At 46.2% G+C, this 21,132-nt stretch overlaps 1 protein-coding gene across 2 annotated transcripts in view; it reads left to right on the forward strand.

The window, feature by feature from the left end:
• ADAM8 (ADAM metallopeptidase domain 8) overlaps nucleotides 1–21,132 on the forward strand; it is an 87,860-nt gene that overhangs the window by 18,366 nt on the left and 48,362 nt on the right. For both annotated transcript variants that reach the window (XM_029058999.2, XM_029059001.2), the window contains exons 3-5: nucleotides 10,269–10,345; nucleotides 11,216–11,294; nucleotides 13,740–13,816. In XM_029058999.2, coding sequence (XP_028914832.1) covers nucleotides 10,269–10,345; nucleotides 11,216–11,294; nucleotides 13,740–13,816 — 233 coding nt within the window. The remainder of the gene's footprint in view (nucleotides 1–10,268; nucleotides 10,346–11,215; nucleotides 11,295–13,739; nucleotides 13,817–21,132) is intronic.

The raw sequence follows: 21,132 nt of genomic DNA on the forward strand, positions 1-21,132 counted from the left end.
CGGCACGGTAGCGGCTTAGATGAAGAGGAAAGGGCGGATTTTAGTGAGGTGGTGAAGGTTGAACTGACAGGATTTAGTGACATTGAATATGTGGGTTGAATGAGAGAGATGAGTCAAGGACAATGCCAAAGTTATAGGCTTTTGAGACAGGGAAGATGGTGGTGCTGTCTACAGTGATGGAAAGTCATGGGAAGGGGAGGTGTTGGGTGGAAAGATGAAGAGTTCTGTTCTGGATGTGGTAAGTATGAGGTATCTAAGTAGAGATGTCCTGAAAGCGGGAGGAAAAGTGAGACAACAGAGAAGTAGACAGATGAGGGCTGGAGATGGAGATTTGGGAATCGTCCTCCTAGAGAGGTTAGTTGAAGCCAAAGGAGTAAATGAGTTCTCCAAGGGGGTGGATGAAGATGGAGAAATAGAAGGGGATCCAGTCCACACTGCGCTTCCTCCTATCTCACAGATTGCTCCCTCGCTTCCCACACTCTGCTTCTTCCTTTCCCCTCAACATTCACACCCGCCTTTCCTCTTGGTTCCGGTGCCCTGGGAATGTGTCTGTTACATTGTTAATAGCAATAATCATACTCATAATAATTTTAGTATTTGTTAAGCGCTTACTATGTGCCAGACACTGTACTAAGTGCTGGCGTGGATACAAACAAATTCATTCAATAGTATTTACTGAGCGCATACTATGTGCAGAGCACTGTAGTAAGCGCTTGGAATGTACAATTTGGCAATAGAGACAATCCCTGACCACTGACAGACTTACAGTCTAATCTTACAAACAAATCAGGTTGGACACAGGCCCTGTCCTGCATGGAGCTCCCAGTCTCAATTCCCATTTTTGCAGATGAGGTAACTGAGGTCCGGAGAATAATAATAATAATAATAATAATGGAATTTGTTAAGTGCTTACTATGTGCCAAGCCCTGGTCTAAGCGCTGGGGTAGATACAGGGTAATCAGGTTGTCCCACATGAGGCTCACAGTCTTCATCCCCATTTTACAGATGAGATAACTGAGGCACCGAGAAGTTAAGTTACTTGCACAAAATCACACGGCTGACAGGTGGCGGAGCTCAGACTCCTAAGCCCATGATCTTTCCACTGAGACACATTGCCCAAAGTCACAGAGCAGGCAAGTGGTGGAGCTGGCATTAGAATGCAAGTTTCCTGACACCCCCGCCCAAGACCCATGGTCTTTCCACTACACTAATAATGATAATGGTAATTGTTAAGTACTTTCTATGTGCCAAACACTGTTCTAAGTGCTGGGGTAGATGCAAGGTCATCAGGTTGTCCCATATGGGCCTCAAAGTCTTGATCCCCGTTTTACAGATGAGGTAATTGAAGCCCAGAGAAGTTAAGAGTTTTGGCCAAGGTCACACAGCAGAAAGGTGACAGAGCCAGGATTAGAACCCACGTCCTCTGACTCCCAAGTCCGAGCTCTTTCCACTAAAGCATGCTGCTTCTCCACTATGACTTGTATCCACCCCAGTGCTTACTACAGTGGCACACAGTAAGCATTTAGCAAATAGCATCATTATTACTGCTACTGCTGGCTTGCCCCCTCCTACCTCACTTGACTACTCTCCTACTACAACCCAGCCCGCACATTTCACTCTTCCAACTCCAATCTTCTCACTGAACCTTGATCTCGTCTAACTGGCCGCTGACCTCTTGCTCACATCCGGCCTCTGACCTGGAACCCCTTCCCTCATCATATGCCACAGACGATTACTCTCCCCACCCTTCAAAGCCTAATTGAAGCCACAGCGAATCATGATATTTGTGAAGCGTTTACTATGTTACAGGTCCTGTTCACTCATTCATTCATTCATTCAATAGTATTTATTGAGTGCTTACTATCTGCAGAGCACTGTACTAAGCGCTTGGAATGTACAGTTTGGCAACAGATAGAGACAATCCCTGCCCAATGACGGGCTTACAGTCTAATCGGGGGAGACAGACGGACAAAAACAAGACAACATAATCAAGATAAATAGAATCAAGGGGATGTACACCTCATTAACAAAATAAATCTAAGCGCTGGGGTAGATGCAAGCTAATCAGGTCGGACACAGTCCCTATACCACATGTGGCTCACAGTATTAATCCCCATTGTACAGATGAGGTCACTGAGGCCCAGAGAAGTGAAGTGACTTGCCCAAAGTCACAGAGCAGACAAATGGCAGAGCTGGGATTAGAACTCGGATCCTTCTGATTTCCAGGCCCCTGCTCTATCCACTAGAGCCTTTTCTGACAAAGCCCTCTTTTCCTTTTCTTCAACTCCCTTCTGTGTCTCCGTGACTTGCTTCCTTTATTCATCTCCCCTCCCAGCACCACACCACTTATGTCCATATCTGTCATTTATTTATTTCTGTTAATGTCTGTCTTCCCCTCTAGACTGTAAACTCACTGTGAGCAGGAAATGTGTCTGATATCTGTCATTTATTTATTTCTATTAATGTCTGTCTCCCCTTCTAGACTGTAAACTCAATGTGGGCAGGGAATGTGTCTGTTTTATTGTTTTAGTGTACTCTCCCAGGTGCTTAGTAGACTGCAGACTGCTCTGTACGTGGTAGGCACTCAATAAATATGATTGACCGACTGATTCACTCACTCAGTGGATGTAGAGGTAAACAGAGACAGCAGTGGAGGCAAACCTAGTAGAAAGAGCATGGGCCTGGGAGTCAGAGCACCAGGGTTCTAATCCCAGCTCTGCCAACTGCTTGCTGCATGACCTTTGGCAAGTCACTTCATTTCTCTGTGCCTCAGTTTCCTCAACTGTAAAATGGGGATTTATTCATTCATTCATTCAATAGTATTTATTGAGCGCTTACTATGTGCAGAGCACTGAACTAAGCGCTTGGGATGAACAAGTCGGCAACAGATAGAGACAGTCCCTGCCGTTTGACGGGCTTACAGTCTAATCGGGGGAGACGGACAGACAAGAACAATGGCAATAAACAGCGTCAAGGGGAAGAACATCTCGTAAAAACAATGGCAATAATGGATTTAATAACTGTTCTCCCTCCTACCTAGATGGTGAGCCCCCTGGGGGACAGCGACTGTGTCTGACCTAAGTAACTTGTACTAAACCCAGACATTAGAACAGTCTTTGTCCCATAATTAAGCTCTTAACATGTCTTGTCTTATGCTGTCCAGTCGTTTCCGACTCATGGCCACATCTCTCCCAGAAGGCCCACCTCCATCTGCAGTAGTTCTGGTAGTGGATCCACAGAGTTTTCTCGGTAAAAATCCAGAAGCGGTTTACCATCGCCGCCTTCTGCGCAGTAAACTTGAATCTCTACCCTCGATTCTTTCCCATGCCACTGCTGCCCAGCACAGGGGAGTTTTGACTCATCGCAGATGGCCTGCTACTCGCTAGCCCCTGGCCAAGCTGGGAATGGAATGGACAGACCTCTGCTTCACTCTCCCTCCTTGGAGTCGAGATTGGTAGAGGACTAGAAACTCTCCAGGTGTCATCTCCTGAGAGGAGGCTTAATGTGTACCAAAAAAAAAAAATTAAAAAGAAGAAGCAGGGAATGGGAGAAGTCATCTTTATCCCAAGCCCGTGTGGTTAGGGAACTCCCTGAAGGAGGAAGGAAGTTTTGCACGATCAAATGAAGTCGAGAGTGGACAGCAGAGACGAGCTGCAAAAGAGGAGGGGATTGCAGGGAGGCTCTTGTGTAAGGAGCTAAATACGATAAACAAAGCAAGTTATTTCACATTGTATGAGACACAGGGGAAGTCACGTAAGTCACCGTCCCTCGGTCTCGCCTATCCTGCCGTCGACCCCTGGGCCACGTCCTCCCGTGGTCCTGGAACGCCCTTCTCCTCACCTCCGTCAATCAAATTCTCTTCCCCTCTTCAAATCCCTACTTAAAGCTCACCTCCTCCAAGAGGCCTTCCCACACTGAGCTCCCCCCTTTTTCCCTCTGCTCCCTCTACCCCCCCTCACCTCTCCGCAGCTAAACCCTCTTCTCCCCCCTTTCCTTCTCCTCCCCCTCTCCCGTCCCACCCCCTCAGCACTGTACTCGTCCGCTCAACTGTATATATCTTCATCACCCCATTTATTTTGTTTATTTTGTTTATTGAGATGTACATCACCCTGATTCTATTTATTTGCCATTGTTTTTATGAGATGTTCTTCCCCTTGACTCTATTTATTGCCACTGTTATTGTCTGCCTGTCTCCCCCGATTAGACCGTAAGCCCATCAAAGGGCAGGGACTGTATCGGTTGTCGTCTTGTACATTCCAAGCGCTTAGTACAGTGCTCTGCACATAGTAAGCGCTCAGTAAATACTATTGATTGAATGAATGAATGAATAAGAGCTACACAAGTTGCCACAAGAGGCAGGCCAAAAGCTTCCCATCAGGGCAATTTAAGAGCCTAGTGAGTGGTGTCATAATAGTTGTGATATTTGTTAAGCGCTTACTATATGTCAGGCACGTACTAAGCTCTGGGCACTGTACTTTCTCAAGTGCTCAATAAATACCATTGATCAACTGATCGATAAATCGATAGGCTCCGTGCTAAGCCGTTAGGAGACCACAGCAGTAGTGGCTCACGGGATCCCTGCCCTCAGTAATAATAATTATGGTATTTGTTAAGCACTTACTGTGTGCCAGGCACTGTACTAAGTGCTGGAGTGGATACAAGCAAATCGGGTTGGACATAGTCCCTTATTCCACGTAGGGCTCACAGTCTTCATCCCCATTTTACAGATGAGGTAATTGAGGCACAGAGAAGTGAAGTGCTTTGCCCAAGGTCACACAGCAGACAGGTGGTGGGGCCGGGATTTGAACCCAGGTCTTTTGACTCCCAGGCCTGTGTTCTTTCCACTAGGTCATGCTGCTTCTCAGCAGTGCCCTTCTGGTTCCCAGTCCTACATAACAATAATGTTGGTTAATGTTTGTTAAGCGCTTACTATGTGCAGAGCACTGTTCTAAGTGCTGGGGTAGATACAGGGTCATCAGATTGTCCCACATGAGGCTCACAGTCATAATCCCCATTTTACAGAAGAGGTAACTGAGGCACAGAGAAGTTAAGTGACTTGCCCAAGGTCACACAGCTAACTGGTGAGAAAGTCACTGATGCAGTAAAGACTGTAAACTCCTTGAAGGCAGGGATTGTGACTGCCAACTCTCTTGTTCTGTCCTCTCCCAAGCACTTAGTTCAGTGCTCTGCACACAGTAAGCACTCAGTAAATACCTTTAAAACATAAAGGCTCCTCGCTAAGCCAGCTCACATCATCCGAAATCCTCCAGACTTTTTGCAAATCTTACTTCCTTTCCGGAGTCTATTATGGGGAAGGAGCCACCAGCTTGGAAATGACTAACCAAGGAGCTCGGCCTAGTGAATAGAGCACGGTGCTGGGAGTCAGAAGGACCTGGGTTCTCATCCCAGCTCCACCACTTGCCTGCTGTGTGACCTTGGGCAAGTCACTTCCCTTCTCTGGGCCTGAATCTGTGAGCCCCATGTGGGACAGGGACTGTGTCCAACCCGATTTGTGTCCACCCCAGCTCTTCGTACAGTGCCTGGCACACAGTCAGAGCTTAACCACCATTGTTATTATTATTATTAGATATTAAACTCCCAACTGGCTCCCCGGAATCCTGTCAGGTCCAGAGGCTCTCCCCGGGACAGAAGTGTCAGAAGAGATGGTTTTTGTGGAGTCTCCACCTCTCCCTCTGTTTTTGTCTCACTCCCACTGCGAGTTTTATTGAGCAAATTCTAGAGGTTTCTGAGAAACTGCTGTTATCTGTATCATTAAGATTCTTCACATTGTCACTGGCAGCAGTAATAATCGATGGTATCAGTCCCCCGAGGGCTATCTGCCGAGAGATCCAGATTTGACAGTTAGGGTTTGCTTACAGTTTGGAGTTTGGGCTCTGTCAGTTTCTCTACTCCTGGACTGAGGATTGATTTGCAGATTTTCTCTTTGATGTGGGCAGAGCTGACACTGCATTTAGTTAAAGAAGGGTTTCCTGGTTTCCTGTTAATGCGCCTGGCTCTTGATAAAATGTTGTGGTTGGTGGTGCAGAGTGAAATACGGGTGATCATCCTCCTTCATTTATAATGTCCTCCCCCCTCAAATCATTCTGAGCTGTGACAGGGTTGGAGCCTCCATTTCTAAGATTCAGATCAATTAAACCCCCAATCAGTGGTATTTATTGAACACTTACTATTTGCAGAGCTCTAGGCGCTTGAGAGAGTGCACTACATAGAGTTCATTCATTCATTCAATTGTTTTTATTGCGCACTTACTGTGTGCAGAGCACTGTATGAAGCATGTGGGACAATACAGTGAACAATAAGCAGACATGTTTCCTGCCCACGACGAGCTTCAACCGATCCATCAATCAAATTTATTGAACGATTTACTCTGTGCAGACACAGTACTAAGTGCTTGGGAGAGTGCAATACTACTATTATTTTTATTATTATTACAATGTAACAATTTAACAGACAAATTCCCTGCCCACAATGAGTTTGCAGTCTAGAGGGGAGCTTACTGAGGGAGCATCTCCTCCAAGAGGCCTTCCCAGGCTAAGCCTCTCCTTTCCTCTTCTCCCACACCCTTCTGCTTTGTCCTGACTTGCTCCCTTTAGTCATCCCCACCCCCCAGCCCCACAGCAATCATGTCTGTATCTGTCATTTATTCATTTCTATGAATGTCTGTCTCCCCTCTAGACGGTAAGCTCTTTGTGGGCAGGGAATGTATCAGTTTATTATTCTAATGTACTCTCCCAAGTTCATTCATCCAGTCATTCATTCATTCCTATTAAGTGCTTACTGTGTGCAGAGCACTGTAATAATAATAATAATGTTGGTATTTGTTAAGTGCTTACTATGTGCAGAGCACTGTTCTAAGCGCTGGGGTAGATACAGGGTAATCAGGTTGTCCCATGTGAGGCTCATAGTTAATCCCCATTTTACAGATGAGGTAACTGAGGCACAGAGAAGTTAAGTGACTCGCCCACAGTCACACAGCTGTCAAGTGGCAGAGCCGGGAGTCGAACCCATGACCCCTGCCTCCGAAGCCCAGGCTCTTTCCACTGAGCCATGCTGCTTAAGTGCTTGGGAAAGTACAATACAGCAATTAAGAATGACAATCCCTGCCCACAACGAGCTCACAGTCTAGAGGAGGGGAGACAGACATCAATACAAATGAATAGGCATCAATATAAATAAATAAAATGACAGATATATACATAAATGCTGTGGGGTGGGGAAAGGGGGAAGAGAAAGGGAGCAAGTCAGGGTGACGCAGAAGGGAGTGGGAGATGAGGAAAAGTGGGGCTTAGTCTGGAAAGGCCTCTTAGCACAGTGCTGTACACACAGTAAGCGCTCAATAAATACAATTGAATGAATGAATCAGTCAGTAGGTAGAGATTGAGCCACTGCTGGGAGCAGAGCACTGTACAGGGCACTGATGAGACTGGAACAGAATTCGAAAGCACAAATCCCTGCCCTCAATCATTCTAGCAGGACAGACACAAAACAAACTGTGCTTAGACTACTAGGCCCCGGGTGGGACAGCCACTCAAGCTCATTGTGGGCAGGGAACGTACCTACCAACTCTGTTATATTCACGTAATCGACGATACTTCCTGAGCACTTACTTTGTGCAGAGCTCTGTACTAAATGTTTTGGAGAGTACGATATAACAATATAAGACACATTCCCTGCCCACAACCAGTTTACAGTCTAGATGGGGAGAAAGGGTTTGGGCAGAGAAGCAGCGCGGCTTAGTGGAAAGAGCACGGGCTTGGGAGTCAGAAGTCGTGGGTTCTAATCCTGGCTCCGCCACTTATCAGCTGTGTGACTTCGGGCAAGTCACTTCACTTCTGGGCCTCGGTGATCTCATATGTAAAATGGGGATTAAGATTGTGAGCCTCACATTGGACAACCTGGTTACCTTGAATCTACCCCAGCGCTTAGAACAGTGCTTGGCAACAAATACCATTATTATTATTATCATTATGGGTTATGTGCAGGGAATGTTTCTACCAACTCTGTTACATTGTACTCCCGGCCCACATCTTGCCTCTGGCCTGTGATGCCCTCCCTCCTCATATCCAACAGATAATGACTCTTCCCCCCTTCAAAGACTTATTGAAGGCACATCTCCTCCAGGAGGACTTCCCAGACTAAGCTCCTGGAAGCTCCTAAGAGAAGCTCCTAAACTTCTCCTCCTAGAGAAGCAGCGTGGCTCAGTGGAAAGAGCACGGGCTTTGGAGTCAGGGCTCATGAGTTCGAATCCCAGCTCTGCCACTTGTCGGCTGTGTGACTGTGGGCAAGTCACTTAACTTCTCTGTGCCTCAGTTCCCTCATCTGTAAAATGGGGATTAAGACTGTGAGCCCCACGTAGGACAACCTGATTTCCCTATGTCTACCCCAGCGCTTAGAACAGTGCTCGGCACATAGTAAGTGCTTAACAAATACCAACATTATTAAGCTCCACTTTTCCTCATCTCCCACTCCCTTCTGCGTTGCCCTGACTTGCTCCCTTTGCTCTTCCCCTCTCCCCACCCCACAACACTTATGTCTGTAACTTTATTTATTTGTACTGACATCTGTTCCCCCCACTTCCTCTAGACTTGTAAACTAGTTGTGGGGAGGGAATGGCTCTGTTTATTGTTGTGTATTCTCCCAAGTGATTAGTACAGTACTCTGCACACGGTAAGCACTAAATAAATGTGATTGAAAGAATGAATACTCTCCCAAGTGCTTAGTACAGTGTTTTCACACAGTAAGTGCTAAATAAATACGACTGATTGATGGTTTGAAGCTAGGGCTAGGGCTTCAGAGGTCCCTCTGATGTGTGGGGCTGTGTCAGTCAGTCAGAGGAGAGGTATTATGCTCCTGGAAGGGAAAAGAAAGAAGAGAAAAATTTATTGGATCTCATTCTCTGCCCTTGCTCCAGTCCTCTTGTTCACAACCCCCTCCTTTCCCAAATTCCATCCTCCTCCATATTCAGCAGATCACAGGTCTCCTTATCTTCAAAGCTCTTCTTCAACCACATCTGCACTTCCAAGCCTGATTAATCTCTCATCTCCTCACTCAATATCTTCCGGAAACACCTAAAGGACTCACAACCCCTTGTGACAATAATGTGCATATGTTTTCAATCAATCAGTCCTATTTATTGAGCTCTTACTGGTGTACTGAGCCGTTAGGGGGTTACAACAAAGCAGAGTTGATAGACACAGTCTCTGTCCACAACAAGCTTAAAGTCTAGAAGAGGAGACAGACATTATTATAAATAGATCAATTACTGATATGTGCATAAGTGCTGTGGGGCTGAGGGAGGGATGAATAAAGGGTGCTAATTCAAGTAAAGGGATGATGCAGGAGGGAGTGGGAGCAGAAGAAATAAGGGCTTAGTCAGGGAAGGCCTCTTGGAGGAGGTGTGCCTTCATTAAGACTTCGTTTAGACTGTGAGCCCGTTGTTGGGCAGGGATTATCTCTGTTGAAGAATTGTACATTTCCAAGTGCTTAGTACAGTGCTCTGCACTCAGTAAGCGCTCAGTAAATACAATTGAATGAATGAATTAAGCTTTGAAGGTGGGGAAGAGTGATCTTCTGTTGGAAATGGAAAGGGGGTTGTTTCAGGCCTCCCCCTTATGTTTTATACTCCATTACTTCTTCCTATCTTTTATTTTAGTGTCCTTTCCACAGGTAGATCAGAGGTCCTCAAGGGCAGGGAGCAGCATGGTACAGTGGATAGAGCATGGTCCTGGGAGTCGGAAGGTCATGGGTTCTAATCCTGTCTTCGCCATTTGTCTGTGTGACCTTTGGCAAGTCATTTTACCTCTCTGGGCCTCATTTACCTCATCTGTATAATTGGCATCGAGACTATGAGCCTCACATGGGACAGGAACTTTGTCCAACCCGATTTGCTTATATCCACTTAGTACAGTGCCTGGCACATAGTAAGTGCTTAACAAATATCACAAATATTATTATTAATAATTCGATTGTACTCTCAGTCAATCATATTTACTGATGCTTACTGTGTGCAGAGCACAGTACTAAGTGCTTGGGAGAGGACAATTTAACTTAGATACTCCATGCAGTAGACCTTCAGTAATAATGCTCGGTGAATGCTATTGATCGCCAATGATTGATTGAAGGCTATGGCGGCAGTGTGGATGCTGAGATGTCGGATTGGCTTCTAGACCCTCCATCCCCTTTGCCTCCTATTCCCCCTACCCCCGGCCCCTGTTTCTGACTTTATTTTGTTTTCCTCCTCAATGCAGAACTCCTATCCAGAAAGCGTGCGCTACGTCATAGGCTTCAGACAAGACAATTACACCCTTCACCTCCGGAGAAATAGGTGAGGGCCTGGCTCCCTCTGCGGCCTGCCTCTGCTGCCTTTCTCAGGGCTTCTTCTGCCATCACTATGGGCTGACGCTGGGGCTCTGGGCGGCTGTGTTGAATGGGCCGGGGCTCTGGGTGGCCGTCTTGGATGGGCTGGGGCTCCCACATCCTGCCTCCGGCCTGGAACGCCCTCCTTATAACCTACAGACAATAGCTCTCCCCACTTTTAAAGTCTTATTGAAGGCCCCTCTCTTCCAAGAGTAATTCCCCAACTAAACCCGCCCTTCCTCTTCTCCCACTCCCTTCCGCCTCATCTTGACTTGCTCCCTTAATTCATCTCCGCTCCCAGCCCCACAACCCTTACGGCCATATCTGTCATTTCTCAATTTATATTCATGTCTGTCTCCCGTCTAGAGGGTAAACTCACTGTGGTCAGGGAATGTGTCTGTTTATCATTGTATTGTGTTCTTCCAGGTGCTTAGTCCAGTGCTCTGCACATAGTAAGACCTCAATAAATACTATTTAATGAATGAATGAATGAATGAACAAGGGCCTTGCTATGACACCTTGCTCTTTTCCTGACTCAGTTTCTCCAACTGAGAATAATCTCTGCAGGTAGGCCACCTACAGAGTCAGAGCTGTGACCAGGAGAGCCTCTAGGAGGTGGTGGGGAGGGAGGGAACAGCTGAACACAGACCCTCTCTATTGGAAGCTTGTTGGGGGCAGGGAATGGGTCTGCTTAATGTTCTATTGGACTCTCCTACGTGCTTAGTACAGTGCTCTGCACACAGTAAGCACTCAATAAATACGATTGAATGAATGAATGGATGAGTGGAAGCTGGGCCAGACCCCACGGGGACCTGTGTGATGAGCATCTGTTTTACAGGGACCTGATGGGACCACGCTACACTGAGACCTACACGTTGCCCAACGGCACCGAGGTGACAGAACAGCCGGACACTCAGGTAAGACCGGGAGGTACTCCTAGGTACAGGTCAGGGAAGAGTGGACATTTTGCGGTGGGGTCGACAAAGGTTCTTTCCCTGGACTGAGGGGGCTGTGGGCTGTCCAACCAGAGCCCTGCGAGTACTCAATCGATCATTCATTCAATCAAGTTTATTGATCCCTTAATGTGTGCAGAACACTGTGCTAAGCCCTTGGAAGGGTACAATACAACAATAAACAGACACATTCACTGTCCACAACCATCAGTGGTAATAATAATAATCAGAATGAACAGTCACGGTGAGAGTCTAAAGCGATGCCGTCTACCGAAGATGGGTCCATCAGTGGATAGAGCCCAGGCCTGGGAGTCCGAAGAAACTGGGTTCTAATCCTGACTCTGCCCCATGTCTGCTGTGGGACCTTGGGCAAATCACTTCATCTCTCTGGGCCTCAGTTCCCTCATCTGTAAAACGGGGATTAAGACTGTGAGCCCCATGCGGGACATACGATGTCTGTTTACTTGTTTTGATGTCTGTCTCCCCCCTCTAGACTGTAAACCCCTGTGGGCAGGGATTGTCTCTCTTTATTGTTGTACTGTACTTTCCAAGCACTTAGTACAGTGCTCTGCACACAGTAAGGCCTCAATAAATACGATTGAATGAATGACTGACTGACAGGGACTGTGTCCAACCTGATTACCTTGTATCTACCCTCGCGCTTAGAACAGTGGTTGGCACATAGTAAGTGCTGACAAAATACCACAGTTATTATTACTGTTATTATCACTGGAATCTGGCTAATGTCCCTCAGCCTGTGGAGTGGAGTCTGATGGGGGGTGTCGCTCAGCACTGTGCCCCAAACTCCACCAAATGTCCCTCACTTCTCTCTGGTTCTACCCTCAAAGGCAGGTCTGCCCTTCCCTGCCATCAGTTCTTAGTGGGGAGGTCCCAACTGGTTCACTTTATCCCGGGCAGTGTCTGAATAATTCGGGGTGTTCCTGGCAGAGGGTCACCCGGGGTGAGGGTGGGGATGATGTCACTTCTGCCCACCCTGCTCCAGGTGGATCGCACACTCCTCTAGTCAAAGATCAGCATCCGTTCAGACATCTGTGCTCTGAAAATCTCCTCATCTGACTTCCTGGGGTCGGAGCAGCTGGGGCAGCCGGGGTAGCCTGCCTCTCTCTTCTGCTTGCTGCTTTCTCTGTCTTCCATAGTCTGAGGCTAAACCCTCTGTGGCCCCCCGAGTCAGCGCAATCTGCCTGAGAATGATAATAATAATAATAACTGTGGTATTTGTTAAGCACTCAGTATGGGCCAAACACTGTATGAGGTGCTCGGGTAGGTTCAGGATAACCAGGCTGGACGCAGTCTCTGCTCCACATGCAGTTCCCAGTCTTGGTAGGAGGGAGAACAGGGATTTTGTCTCCAATTTGCAGATGAGGAAAGTGAGGCCCAGAGAAGTTAAGTGATCTGCCCAGTGCCACTCAGCAGGTCCGTTTTAGAGCCTGGATTTGAACCCTGATCATTTTATGTGTATATTAACGTTTATCTCCCCCTCTAGACTGTCAGCTTGCTGTGGGCAGGGAATGTGCCTGTTATATTCTTCCATTGTTTTTTAGAACCTGGATTTGAACCCTGATCATTTTATGTTTATATTAATTTTTATCTCCCCCTCTAGATTGTCAGCTTTCTGTGGGCCGGGAATGTGTCTGTTATATTTTTACACTGTTCTCTCCCAAGTGCTTAGTACAGTGCTCTGCACATAGTAAGCCCTCAATACAGACGATTGACTAACTTTGACTCCCAGGCCAGTGCTCTCTCCCCTAGGCTATGCTGCTTCTTGCCCACTTTCCAGAGGTAATTGGGTTTCTCTTCCACCCTGGTTTATGAGCTATTCTTTTATTCATTCATTCCTATTTATTGAGTGCTTACTGTGTGCAGAGCACTGTACTAAGCACTTAGAAAGTACAATTTAGGAATAAATCTTAATTATAAGCAACCACTAAACCCTTGTGAACTACAGAACCATGTGGCTTAGTGGAAAGAGCAGGGGTTTGGGAGTCAGAGGTCTTGGGTTCTAATCCCGGATCCGTCACTTGTCTGCTGTGTGACCTTCGGCAAGCCACTTAGCTTCTCTGGGCCTCAGTTACCTCATCTGTAAAATGGGAACTAAGACCGTGAGCCCCATGTGGGACAACCTGCTTACCCTATGTCTACCCCAGCGCCTAGAACAGTGCTTGATACATAGTTAGTGCTTAACAGATACCATAATCATTATTATTATTATTATTAACTGCTTCCAAATCTATGCTCTTACCCCAAATGCTCCCAAACCTTAGAATGCAACTACTTCCAGCAGCACTGCATCAATTGCTCAGTGCAGTATCGTGCCCTCAGTAGGCAATCAATAAATCCCACGACGGCTAGCACTCGTGACACCTGGTCCTCTTTCTGTCTCCGGCCCAGGATCACTGCTTTTACCAGGGGCACGTGGAGGAGCACAACGACTCGGCAGCTAGCATCAGCACCTGCCGTGGACTCAGGTAAGTGCCCACCACCCACTGGGCACCTGTTTCTCCCACAATCAGCTCTCTCCTGCCCACTTATCCACTCTTCTCTCCTGTTGCACCTCAGCTCACATTCTCTGTTCCTCTCAAACTACCCAACACACTTTGCCTCATTCACATCGCTCCTGTCACTGACTTCTTGATCACACCCCGCCCTTCTGCCTGGAATTCCTTCCCCTTTCACATCTGACAGATGACTGCTCTCCCCATCTCTAAAGCCCTTCAGAGCCCTTGAGAAGCAGCATGGCTTCATGGAAAGAGCATGGGTTTGGGAGTCACAGGTCATGAGTTCTAATCCTGACTCTGCCACATCAGCTGTTTGACATTGGGCAACTCACTTAACTTCTCTGTTCTTTGGTTTCCTCATCTGTAAAATGGGGAATAAGACTGAGCCCCATGTGGGACAACCTGATTACCTTGTATCTACCCCAGAGCTTAGAACAGTGCTTGGCACATAGGAAGTGCTTAACAAATGCCACCATTATTATTAATTTCTCTGTTCCTCGGTTACCTTATCTGTAAAATGGGGAATAAGACATCCACCCTTTCCTCTCCATCCAAACTGCTATTGTGCTGGTATAATCTCTCATAATATCCCGGCTGGATTACTGTGTCAGCCTTCTCTCTGATCTCCCTTCCTCCTGTCTCTCCCCACTCCAGTCTATTCTTCATTCCGCTGCCCAGCTCATCTTCCTGCAGAAACGCTCTGGGCCTGTCACTCCCCTCCTCAAAAATCTCCAGTGGTTGCCTATCAACCTCCGCACGAAGCAAAAACTCCTCATTGCCTATCAACCTCCGCACAAAGCAAAAACTCCTCACATTTGGCTTCAAGGCTCTCCATCCCCTTGTCCCCTCCTACCTCACCTCTCTTCTCTCTTTCTACCGCCCACCCCACACGCTCCGCTCCTCCGCCGCCCACCTCCTCACTGTCCCTCGGTCTCGCCTATCCCACCGTCGACCTCTGGGCCACGTCCTCCCAATGTCCCGGAATGCCCTCCCTCCTCACCTCCGCCAAATTAACTCTCTTCCCCCTTCAAAACCCTACTGAGAGCTCACCTCCTCCAGGAGGCCTTCTCAGACTGTGCCCCCCCTTTTTCTCTGCTCCCTCTCCCCTCCACCCGACCCTCTGCTCTTCCCCCTCCCCCTCCCCTCAGCACTGTGCTCATTTGTATATGTTATTTATTACCCTATTTATTTTGGTAATAAGGTGTACATCCCCTTGATTCTATTTATCTTGAGGATGTTGTCTTGTTTTTCTTTTGTTCTATTTTGCTCTGCTGTCTGTCTCCCTGGTTTAGACTGTGAGCCTGTTATTGGGCAGGGATGGTCTCTATCTGTTGCCGAATTGAACATTCCAAGTGCTTAGTTTAGTGCTCTGCACATAGTAAGCACTCAATAAATACTGTTGAATGAATGAATTAATGTGGGACAAGCTGATTACCTTGTATCTACCCAGAGCTTAGAATAGTGCTTAGCACATATCAAGAGCTTAACAAATACCATTATTATTATTATTATTATTATTAAATCACATCTCCTCCAGGAAGCCTTCCCTGATTGATTTCTAATCACCCCAGCTGCCACTTCAGCCCTTCCAGGCCACTGAAACACTTGAGCACTCACTCCCCTCTAGAGTATAGGCTCATCGTGGACAGGGAATGTGTCTGTTTATCATTCTTTTTGTTTTCTCCCAAGCACTTAGTATAGGGCTCTGCACACAGTAAGTGCTCAATAAATACCCTTGAATGAATGAATCACTGTAACCTTGTGGCACTATATATGTATTTTTATATCTATATTATTCCTAAATATATATCCAATACCATGTATAATATAGGCTCTGTTGCTTTCCTCCCATCTGTAATTTAATGTCTGTTTTCCCTGCTAGGTGGCCAGCTCTTTAGGAGCAAGAATCACATTTACTAATTCCACTGCATTCTCCCAAGCCCCTAATACAATGCTCTGCAAACAGTGGATGCTCAATAAATACTATTAATTAATTGACTGGTTGGTAATAATAATGATAATGATGGCAGTAATAATAATGTTGATATTTGTTAAGCGCTTATTATGTGCAGAGCACTGTTCTAAACTCTGGGGTAGATACAAAGTAATCAGGTTGTACCACGTGAGGCTCACAGTTAATCCCCATTTTACAGATGACGTAACTGAAGCACAGAGAAGTTAAGTAACTCTCTCACAGTCATACAGCTGACAAGTGGCAGAGTCAGGATTCGAACCCATGACCGCCGACTCCCAAGCCTGGGCTCTTTCCACTGAGCTACACTTAAGCACTTCTTGATGAATTGATTGATTGACCTACTGGCCCAGGCAGAAGCTTGCCAGCCCGGGGACTGGCACCTCAACAGAGCTGAGTGAAATTTGGGCAGGAAATAGCCTGAGCGATTGGGATTCGCATGTAGAATCAGTCAGTCCATCAGTGAAATATCCTGAGCATCACTAATGTCAGTCCTCTGTTAAGTAACTGTAAGAATGCAATAGAAGTGAGACCTCTCTTCAAAGCCCTCAAGGAGCTTAGAAATCTAAGGCATCAGACATTTACAGCAGCAGCAGTAATAGTAATAATATTCATTCATTCATTCCGTGGTATTTATTGAGCGCTTATTGTGTGCAAAGGACTGTACTAAGCATTTGGGAGCCTACAAGTGCTTAGAACAGTGCTCGGCGCATAGTAAGCACTTAACAAATGCCATTGTTATTGTAACAACAGACATGCATTATTATTAGTATTGATTATATTTATTGAATGCTTACTGTGTGCAAAGCACTGTACTAAGCAGCTGGGAAGGTACAGTATAACATCAAACACATTCCCTGCCCACAAAGAGCTCACAGTTTAGAGGGGGAGACAGGAACTAATATAAATCAATTAAATTAAATTTAATACATAAACCATCTTGAAACTAACCTGGGCGAACATGTTGGGTGAGTGGGGTGGAGGAGAATTAATTAATTCATTCAATCATATTTATTGATCATTTACTGTGTGCAGAGCACTGTACTAAGCTCTTGGAAAGTACAATTCAGCAATATTCATTCATTCAGTCAGTCATATTTATTGAGTGCTTACTATGTGCAGAGCACTGTACTAAGCGCTTGGAATATACCAGAGAGGCAATCCCTGCCTATAATGGGCTCACAGTCTAGAGGGGGGATAGACAGACATCAATACAAGTAACACAGACATCAATATAAGAGTCCAAGAATCAGAGCACTGTACTAAGTACAGGTGAGAATTAGACACGGTTTCCGTCCTTCTGGAGGGAATCACGATCTAAAAATATAATTGGGGAGAAAAATAATTGGATCCCAAAATATCAGGAATAGTGAAACATTAAAGCACAACAGGGACATAGCCAAAAAATAAAATTGAAATGGGTTGGGTGCCGTGGCTGGAGGAGCAGCTTAAGGATTCCTGGGGCTCAGAGTTCAGGGCATCCCCATCATCTTAGAGAAGCAGTGTGGCTCAGTGGAAAGAGCCTGGGCTTAGGCGTGAGAGGTCATGGGTTTGAATCCCCGCTCTGCCACTTGTCAGCTGTGTGACTGTGGGCAAGTCACTTACTGTAAAATGGGGATTGAGACTGTGAGCCTCATGAGGGACAACATGATTACCCTATATCTACCCCAGCACTTAGAAGAGTGCTCTGCACATAGTAAGTGCTTAATAAATACCAACATTATTATCTTCATTCAATAATATTTATTGAGTGCTTACTATGTGCAGAGCACTGTACTAAGCACTTGGGATGTACAAATCGATAACAGGTAGAGACAGTCCCTGCCCTTTGACGGGCTTATCTTCCCAGGGTTCTGAGGAGGACCCATGCTGTGGGTGCGTGTGGGAGCATGTAAAACGAAATAGTACAAAAGTGGGATGAAAATAGCTAAATAAATCATTCCATGTTCAAATGACTATAATAATAATAATACTAATAATGATAGCAACTGTGGTATCTGCTAAGCGCTATGAGCCAAGCACTGATCTGAGCACTGGAGATATAGGTTAAACAGATCAGATAAAGTCTCTGTTCCACATGAGATTCATAGTCTCAGGAGGAGGAGGAGGGAGAATGATACTTAAATTTCATTTTATAAAAGGGGAAGTAGCGTCTAGAAAAGTTAAGTGACTTAGCCTGGTTCCCCCATTGGGGAAGTGGCAGAGCAGAATTAGAACCCAGGTCTCGCAACTCTCAACCTTGTGCTTTTTCCCGCTTGGCTATGCTGCTTCATGTATGCACGTATGCAGATGGTACTAGCTCTGTGCCCTGCCTAAGTCCTGTGCAATGAATTTTGTAGATGATGAATAAATCTCGTTACTACGAATAATAATTATAATAGTATTCGTTAAGCGCTTACTATGTGCCAAGCACTGTAGTATATGCTGGGGTAGATAAAGGATGATCAGGTCCCTCACAGGGCTCACACATCAAATTAGGATAGACAACAGATATTGAATCCCCATTTTGCAGTTGAGAGAACTGAGGCCCAGAGAAGTGAAGTGACTTGGCTAAGGTCACACAGCAGGCATGTGGTGGAGCTGGGATTAGAACCCAGATCCTCTGATTCCCAGGCCTGTACTCTTTCCACTAGGCCATGCTGCTTCCCTCAGCACTAGTACGACCATAAGCTCATCGTGGGCAGGGAAGTTGTTTATAGTTGTATTGTACTCTCCCAAGAGCTTAATGAAGTGCTCTGCCCACAATAGGTGTTCAGTAAATACAACTGAATGAATGAATACTACGGCAGGACTTCATCAGTGGAGAGAGACAGTTGGGAGGGAGCACAGGAGCACAGTTCACAGAGAATTAGGGAAACAATTTTTAAAAACTTGCTTTTTTTAGGCGGTGGAGGAAGTAAAGTTTAAAGAGGTTGAGAAGGTCTGGCAAGAGGTCAGTTGACAGGTATATGGCAGGGCAGAGTCATTAGAGAGAGCTGACACGTCCAAAGAATTAAATCACTTCTCTATTCTGGAATCTCTGTGACTCATATAAGCCCCTTGACTTAAGAGGCTGAATCATTCATCTCTAATTGATGGAGGCCACATTTCTGGGGAGCTTTGAAAAAAACCAGAATCTGACCAAAGTTCAGGGGACAGTTCCCCTTTAGGAAGATTGTTCTTATGAGAAAATCGGTTCCTACCTCCAACGCTTGGCCTAAAACTCCATTTTCAGGAACAAAGCATGAATTTCTCCGATAACAGACGGTTCACAAGCCAAAGAGAGGCGGGTTCGCTTTTTCATTCATTCATTCATTCAATAGTATTTATTGAGCGCTTACTATGTGCAGAGCACTGTACTAAGCGCTTGGGATGAACAAGTCGGCAACAGATAGAGATAGTCCCTGCCGTTTGACGGGCTTACGGTCTAATCGGGGGAGACGGACAGACAAGAACAATGGCACTACAGCTTCCCCAGCGATGCGGCTGTGTCAGGGTAGGGGAGATGATCCAAAACCTCTCCCACACAATGCCAGAATTGTAGTAATAGCATTTAGTAAGCGCTCACTGTGTGTTCAACACCACTTCAGAACTATAGGGCCGGAGACCGCGGGAAGATGCCCTCACCCTGTGTAGCCACTGATAACAATAATAATAATAATAGTAGTATTTGTTAAGGGCTTATTATATGCCAGTCACTACTATTATATTTTTGTTACCCTATTTATTTTGTTAAGGAATTGTACATCGCCTTGATTCTATTTAGTTGCCATTGTTTTTACGAGATGTTCTTCCTCTTGACGCTGTTTAGTGCCATTGTTCTCGTCTGTCCGTCTCCCTCGATTAGACCGTAAGCCCGTCAAACGGCAGGGACTGTCTCTATCTGTTGCCGACTTGTTCATCCCAAGCGCTTAGTACAGTGCTCTGCACATAGTAAGCGCTCAATAAATACTATTGAATACTAAGCACTGGGGTGGATACAAGGAAATCACATTGGACACAGTCCCTGTCCCACATGGGGCTCACTCTCTTGATCCCCATTTTACAGATGAGATAAGGGAGCCACAGAGAAATAAAGTGATTTGCCCAAGACCACACAGCAAACAAACGGTGGAGCCAGGATTAGAATCCAAGGCCCGTCACCGACAGGGCTGAGAGGGAGGGATGTGTTCATAGAGTTTAATCCCGCTGTTCTCCTCGCTTTGAGATGTGTCTCTCGCAGCACCCAGATCCATAGCGTTGGTGACTCACTTTGTGAGCAACAACCACTTCCCTTCCACATTCAACACTGAGCAATTTTAAGACTTCAAAAATCCCAACCTTGGATTTTTTTCTCCCTAGATCAGAATGAACTCCCGGCCGAGGCCCCGGGGGGCTTGGCCCAAGTCTGCTTTGTGGGGGAAGAATGTTCTTTTAAAATCAGACCTGGCAGGGCTTGGGGTGGGTTTCTCTGGCTTCTTCATCTTGACAGCATTGTATTTTGCATTGAGTTTGGAAATAGAGTGGTTTAGGGGAATGAACACAGGCCTGGGAGGCAGAGGAACCGGGTTCTAATCCCGGCTCTGTCGCTTGCCTGCTGTGAGACCTTGGACAAGACATTTAACTTCTCTCTGCCTCAGTTTCCTCATCTGTAAAATGGGGATGAAACATCCATTCACCTTGGGGTCTCATGTGCATCGTCAGTGGGCGAGCGGACTAGTGTCCGAGGGTCAGTCCCGGACCCAGGTCAGTACCTCTTCCTCCTCCTCATCGATGGTATTTATCTACCGTTCACTATGTGCAGAGCATTGTACTGTGAGAAGCAGCGTGGCTCAATGGAAAGAGCATGGGCTTGGGAGTCAGAGGTCATGGGTTCGAATCCCGGCTCTTCCACTTGTCAGCTGTGTGACTGTGGTCAAGTCACTTAACTTCTCTGTGCCTCAGTTACCTCATCTGTAAAATGGGGATGAAGACTGTGAGCCTCATGTGGGACAACCTGATTACCCTGTGTCTACCCCAGTGCTTAGAACAGTGCTCTGCACATAGTAAGCGCTTAACAAATACCAACATTATTATATTATTATTGTCTTGGATAGTACAATACAACAGAGTTGGCAGACACGTTCCCTGCCCACAGTAAGTTTACAGTCCAGAGGGGGAGACAGATATTAATGTACATCTAAATAAAATGGTGAGTAATATATAATTTAAAGATATGTCCATAAGTACAGTGGGGTTTGAGGGTGGGGCCAGTATCAAATGCCCAAAGGTCACAGATCCAACTGCACAGACGATGCAGAAGGAAGAGGGATCCCCTTAATCAGAGAAGAGGAGATGTGACATTTGACGGGGGAGA

Source organism: Ornithorhynchus anatinus, chromosome 3 (genome assembly GCF_004115215.2).
Source record: "Ornithorhynchus anatinus isolate Pmale09 chromosome 3, mOrnAna1.pri.v4, whole genome shotgun sequence".
In the NCBI taxonomy this organism is placed as follows: domain Eukaryota; kingdom Metazoa; phylum Chordata; class Mammalia; order Monotremata; family Ornithorhynchidae; genus Ornithorhynchus; species Ornithorhynchus anatinus.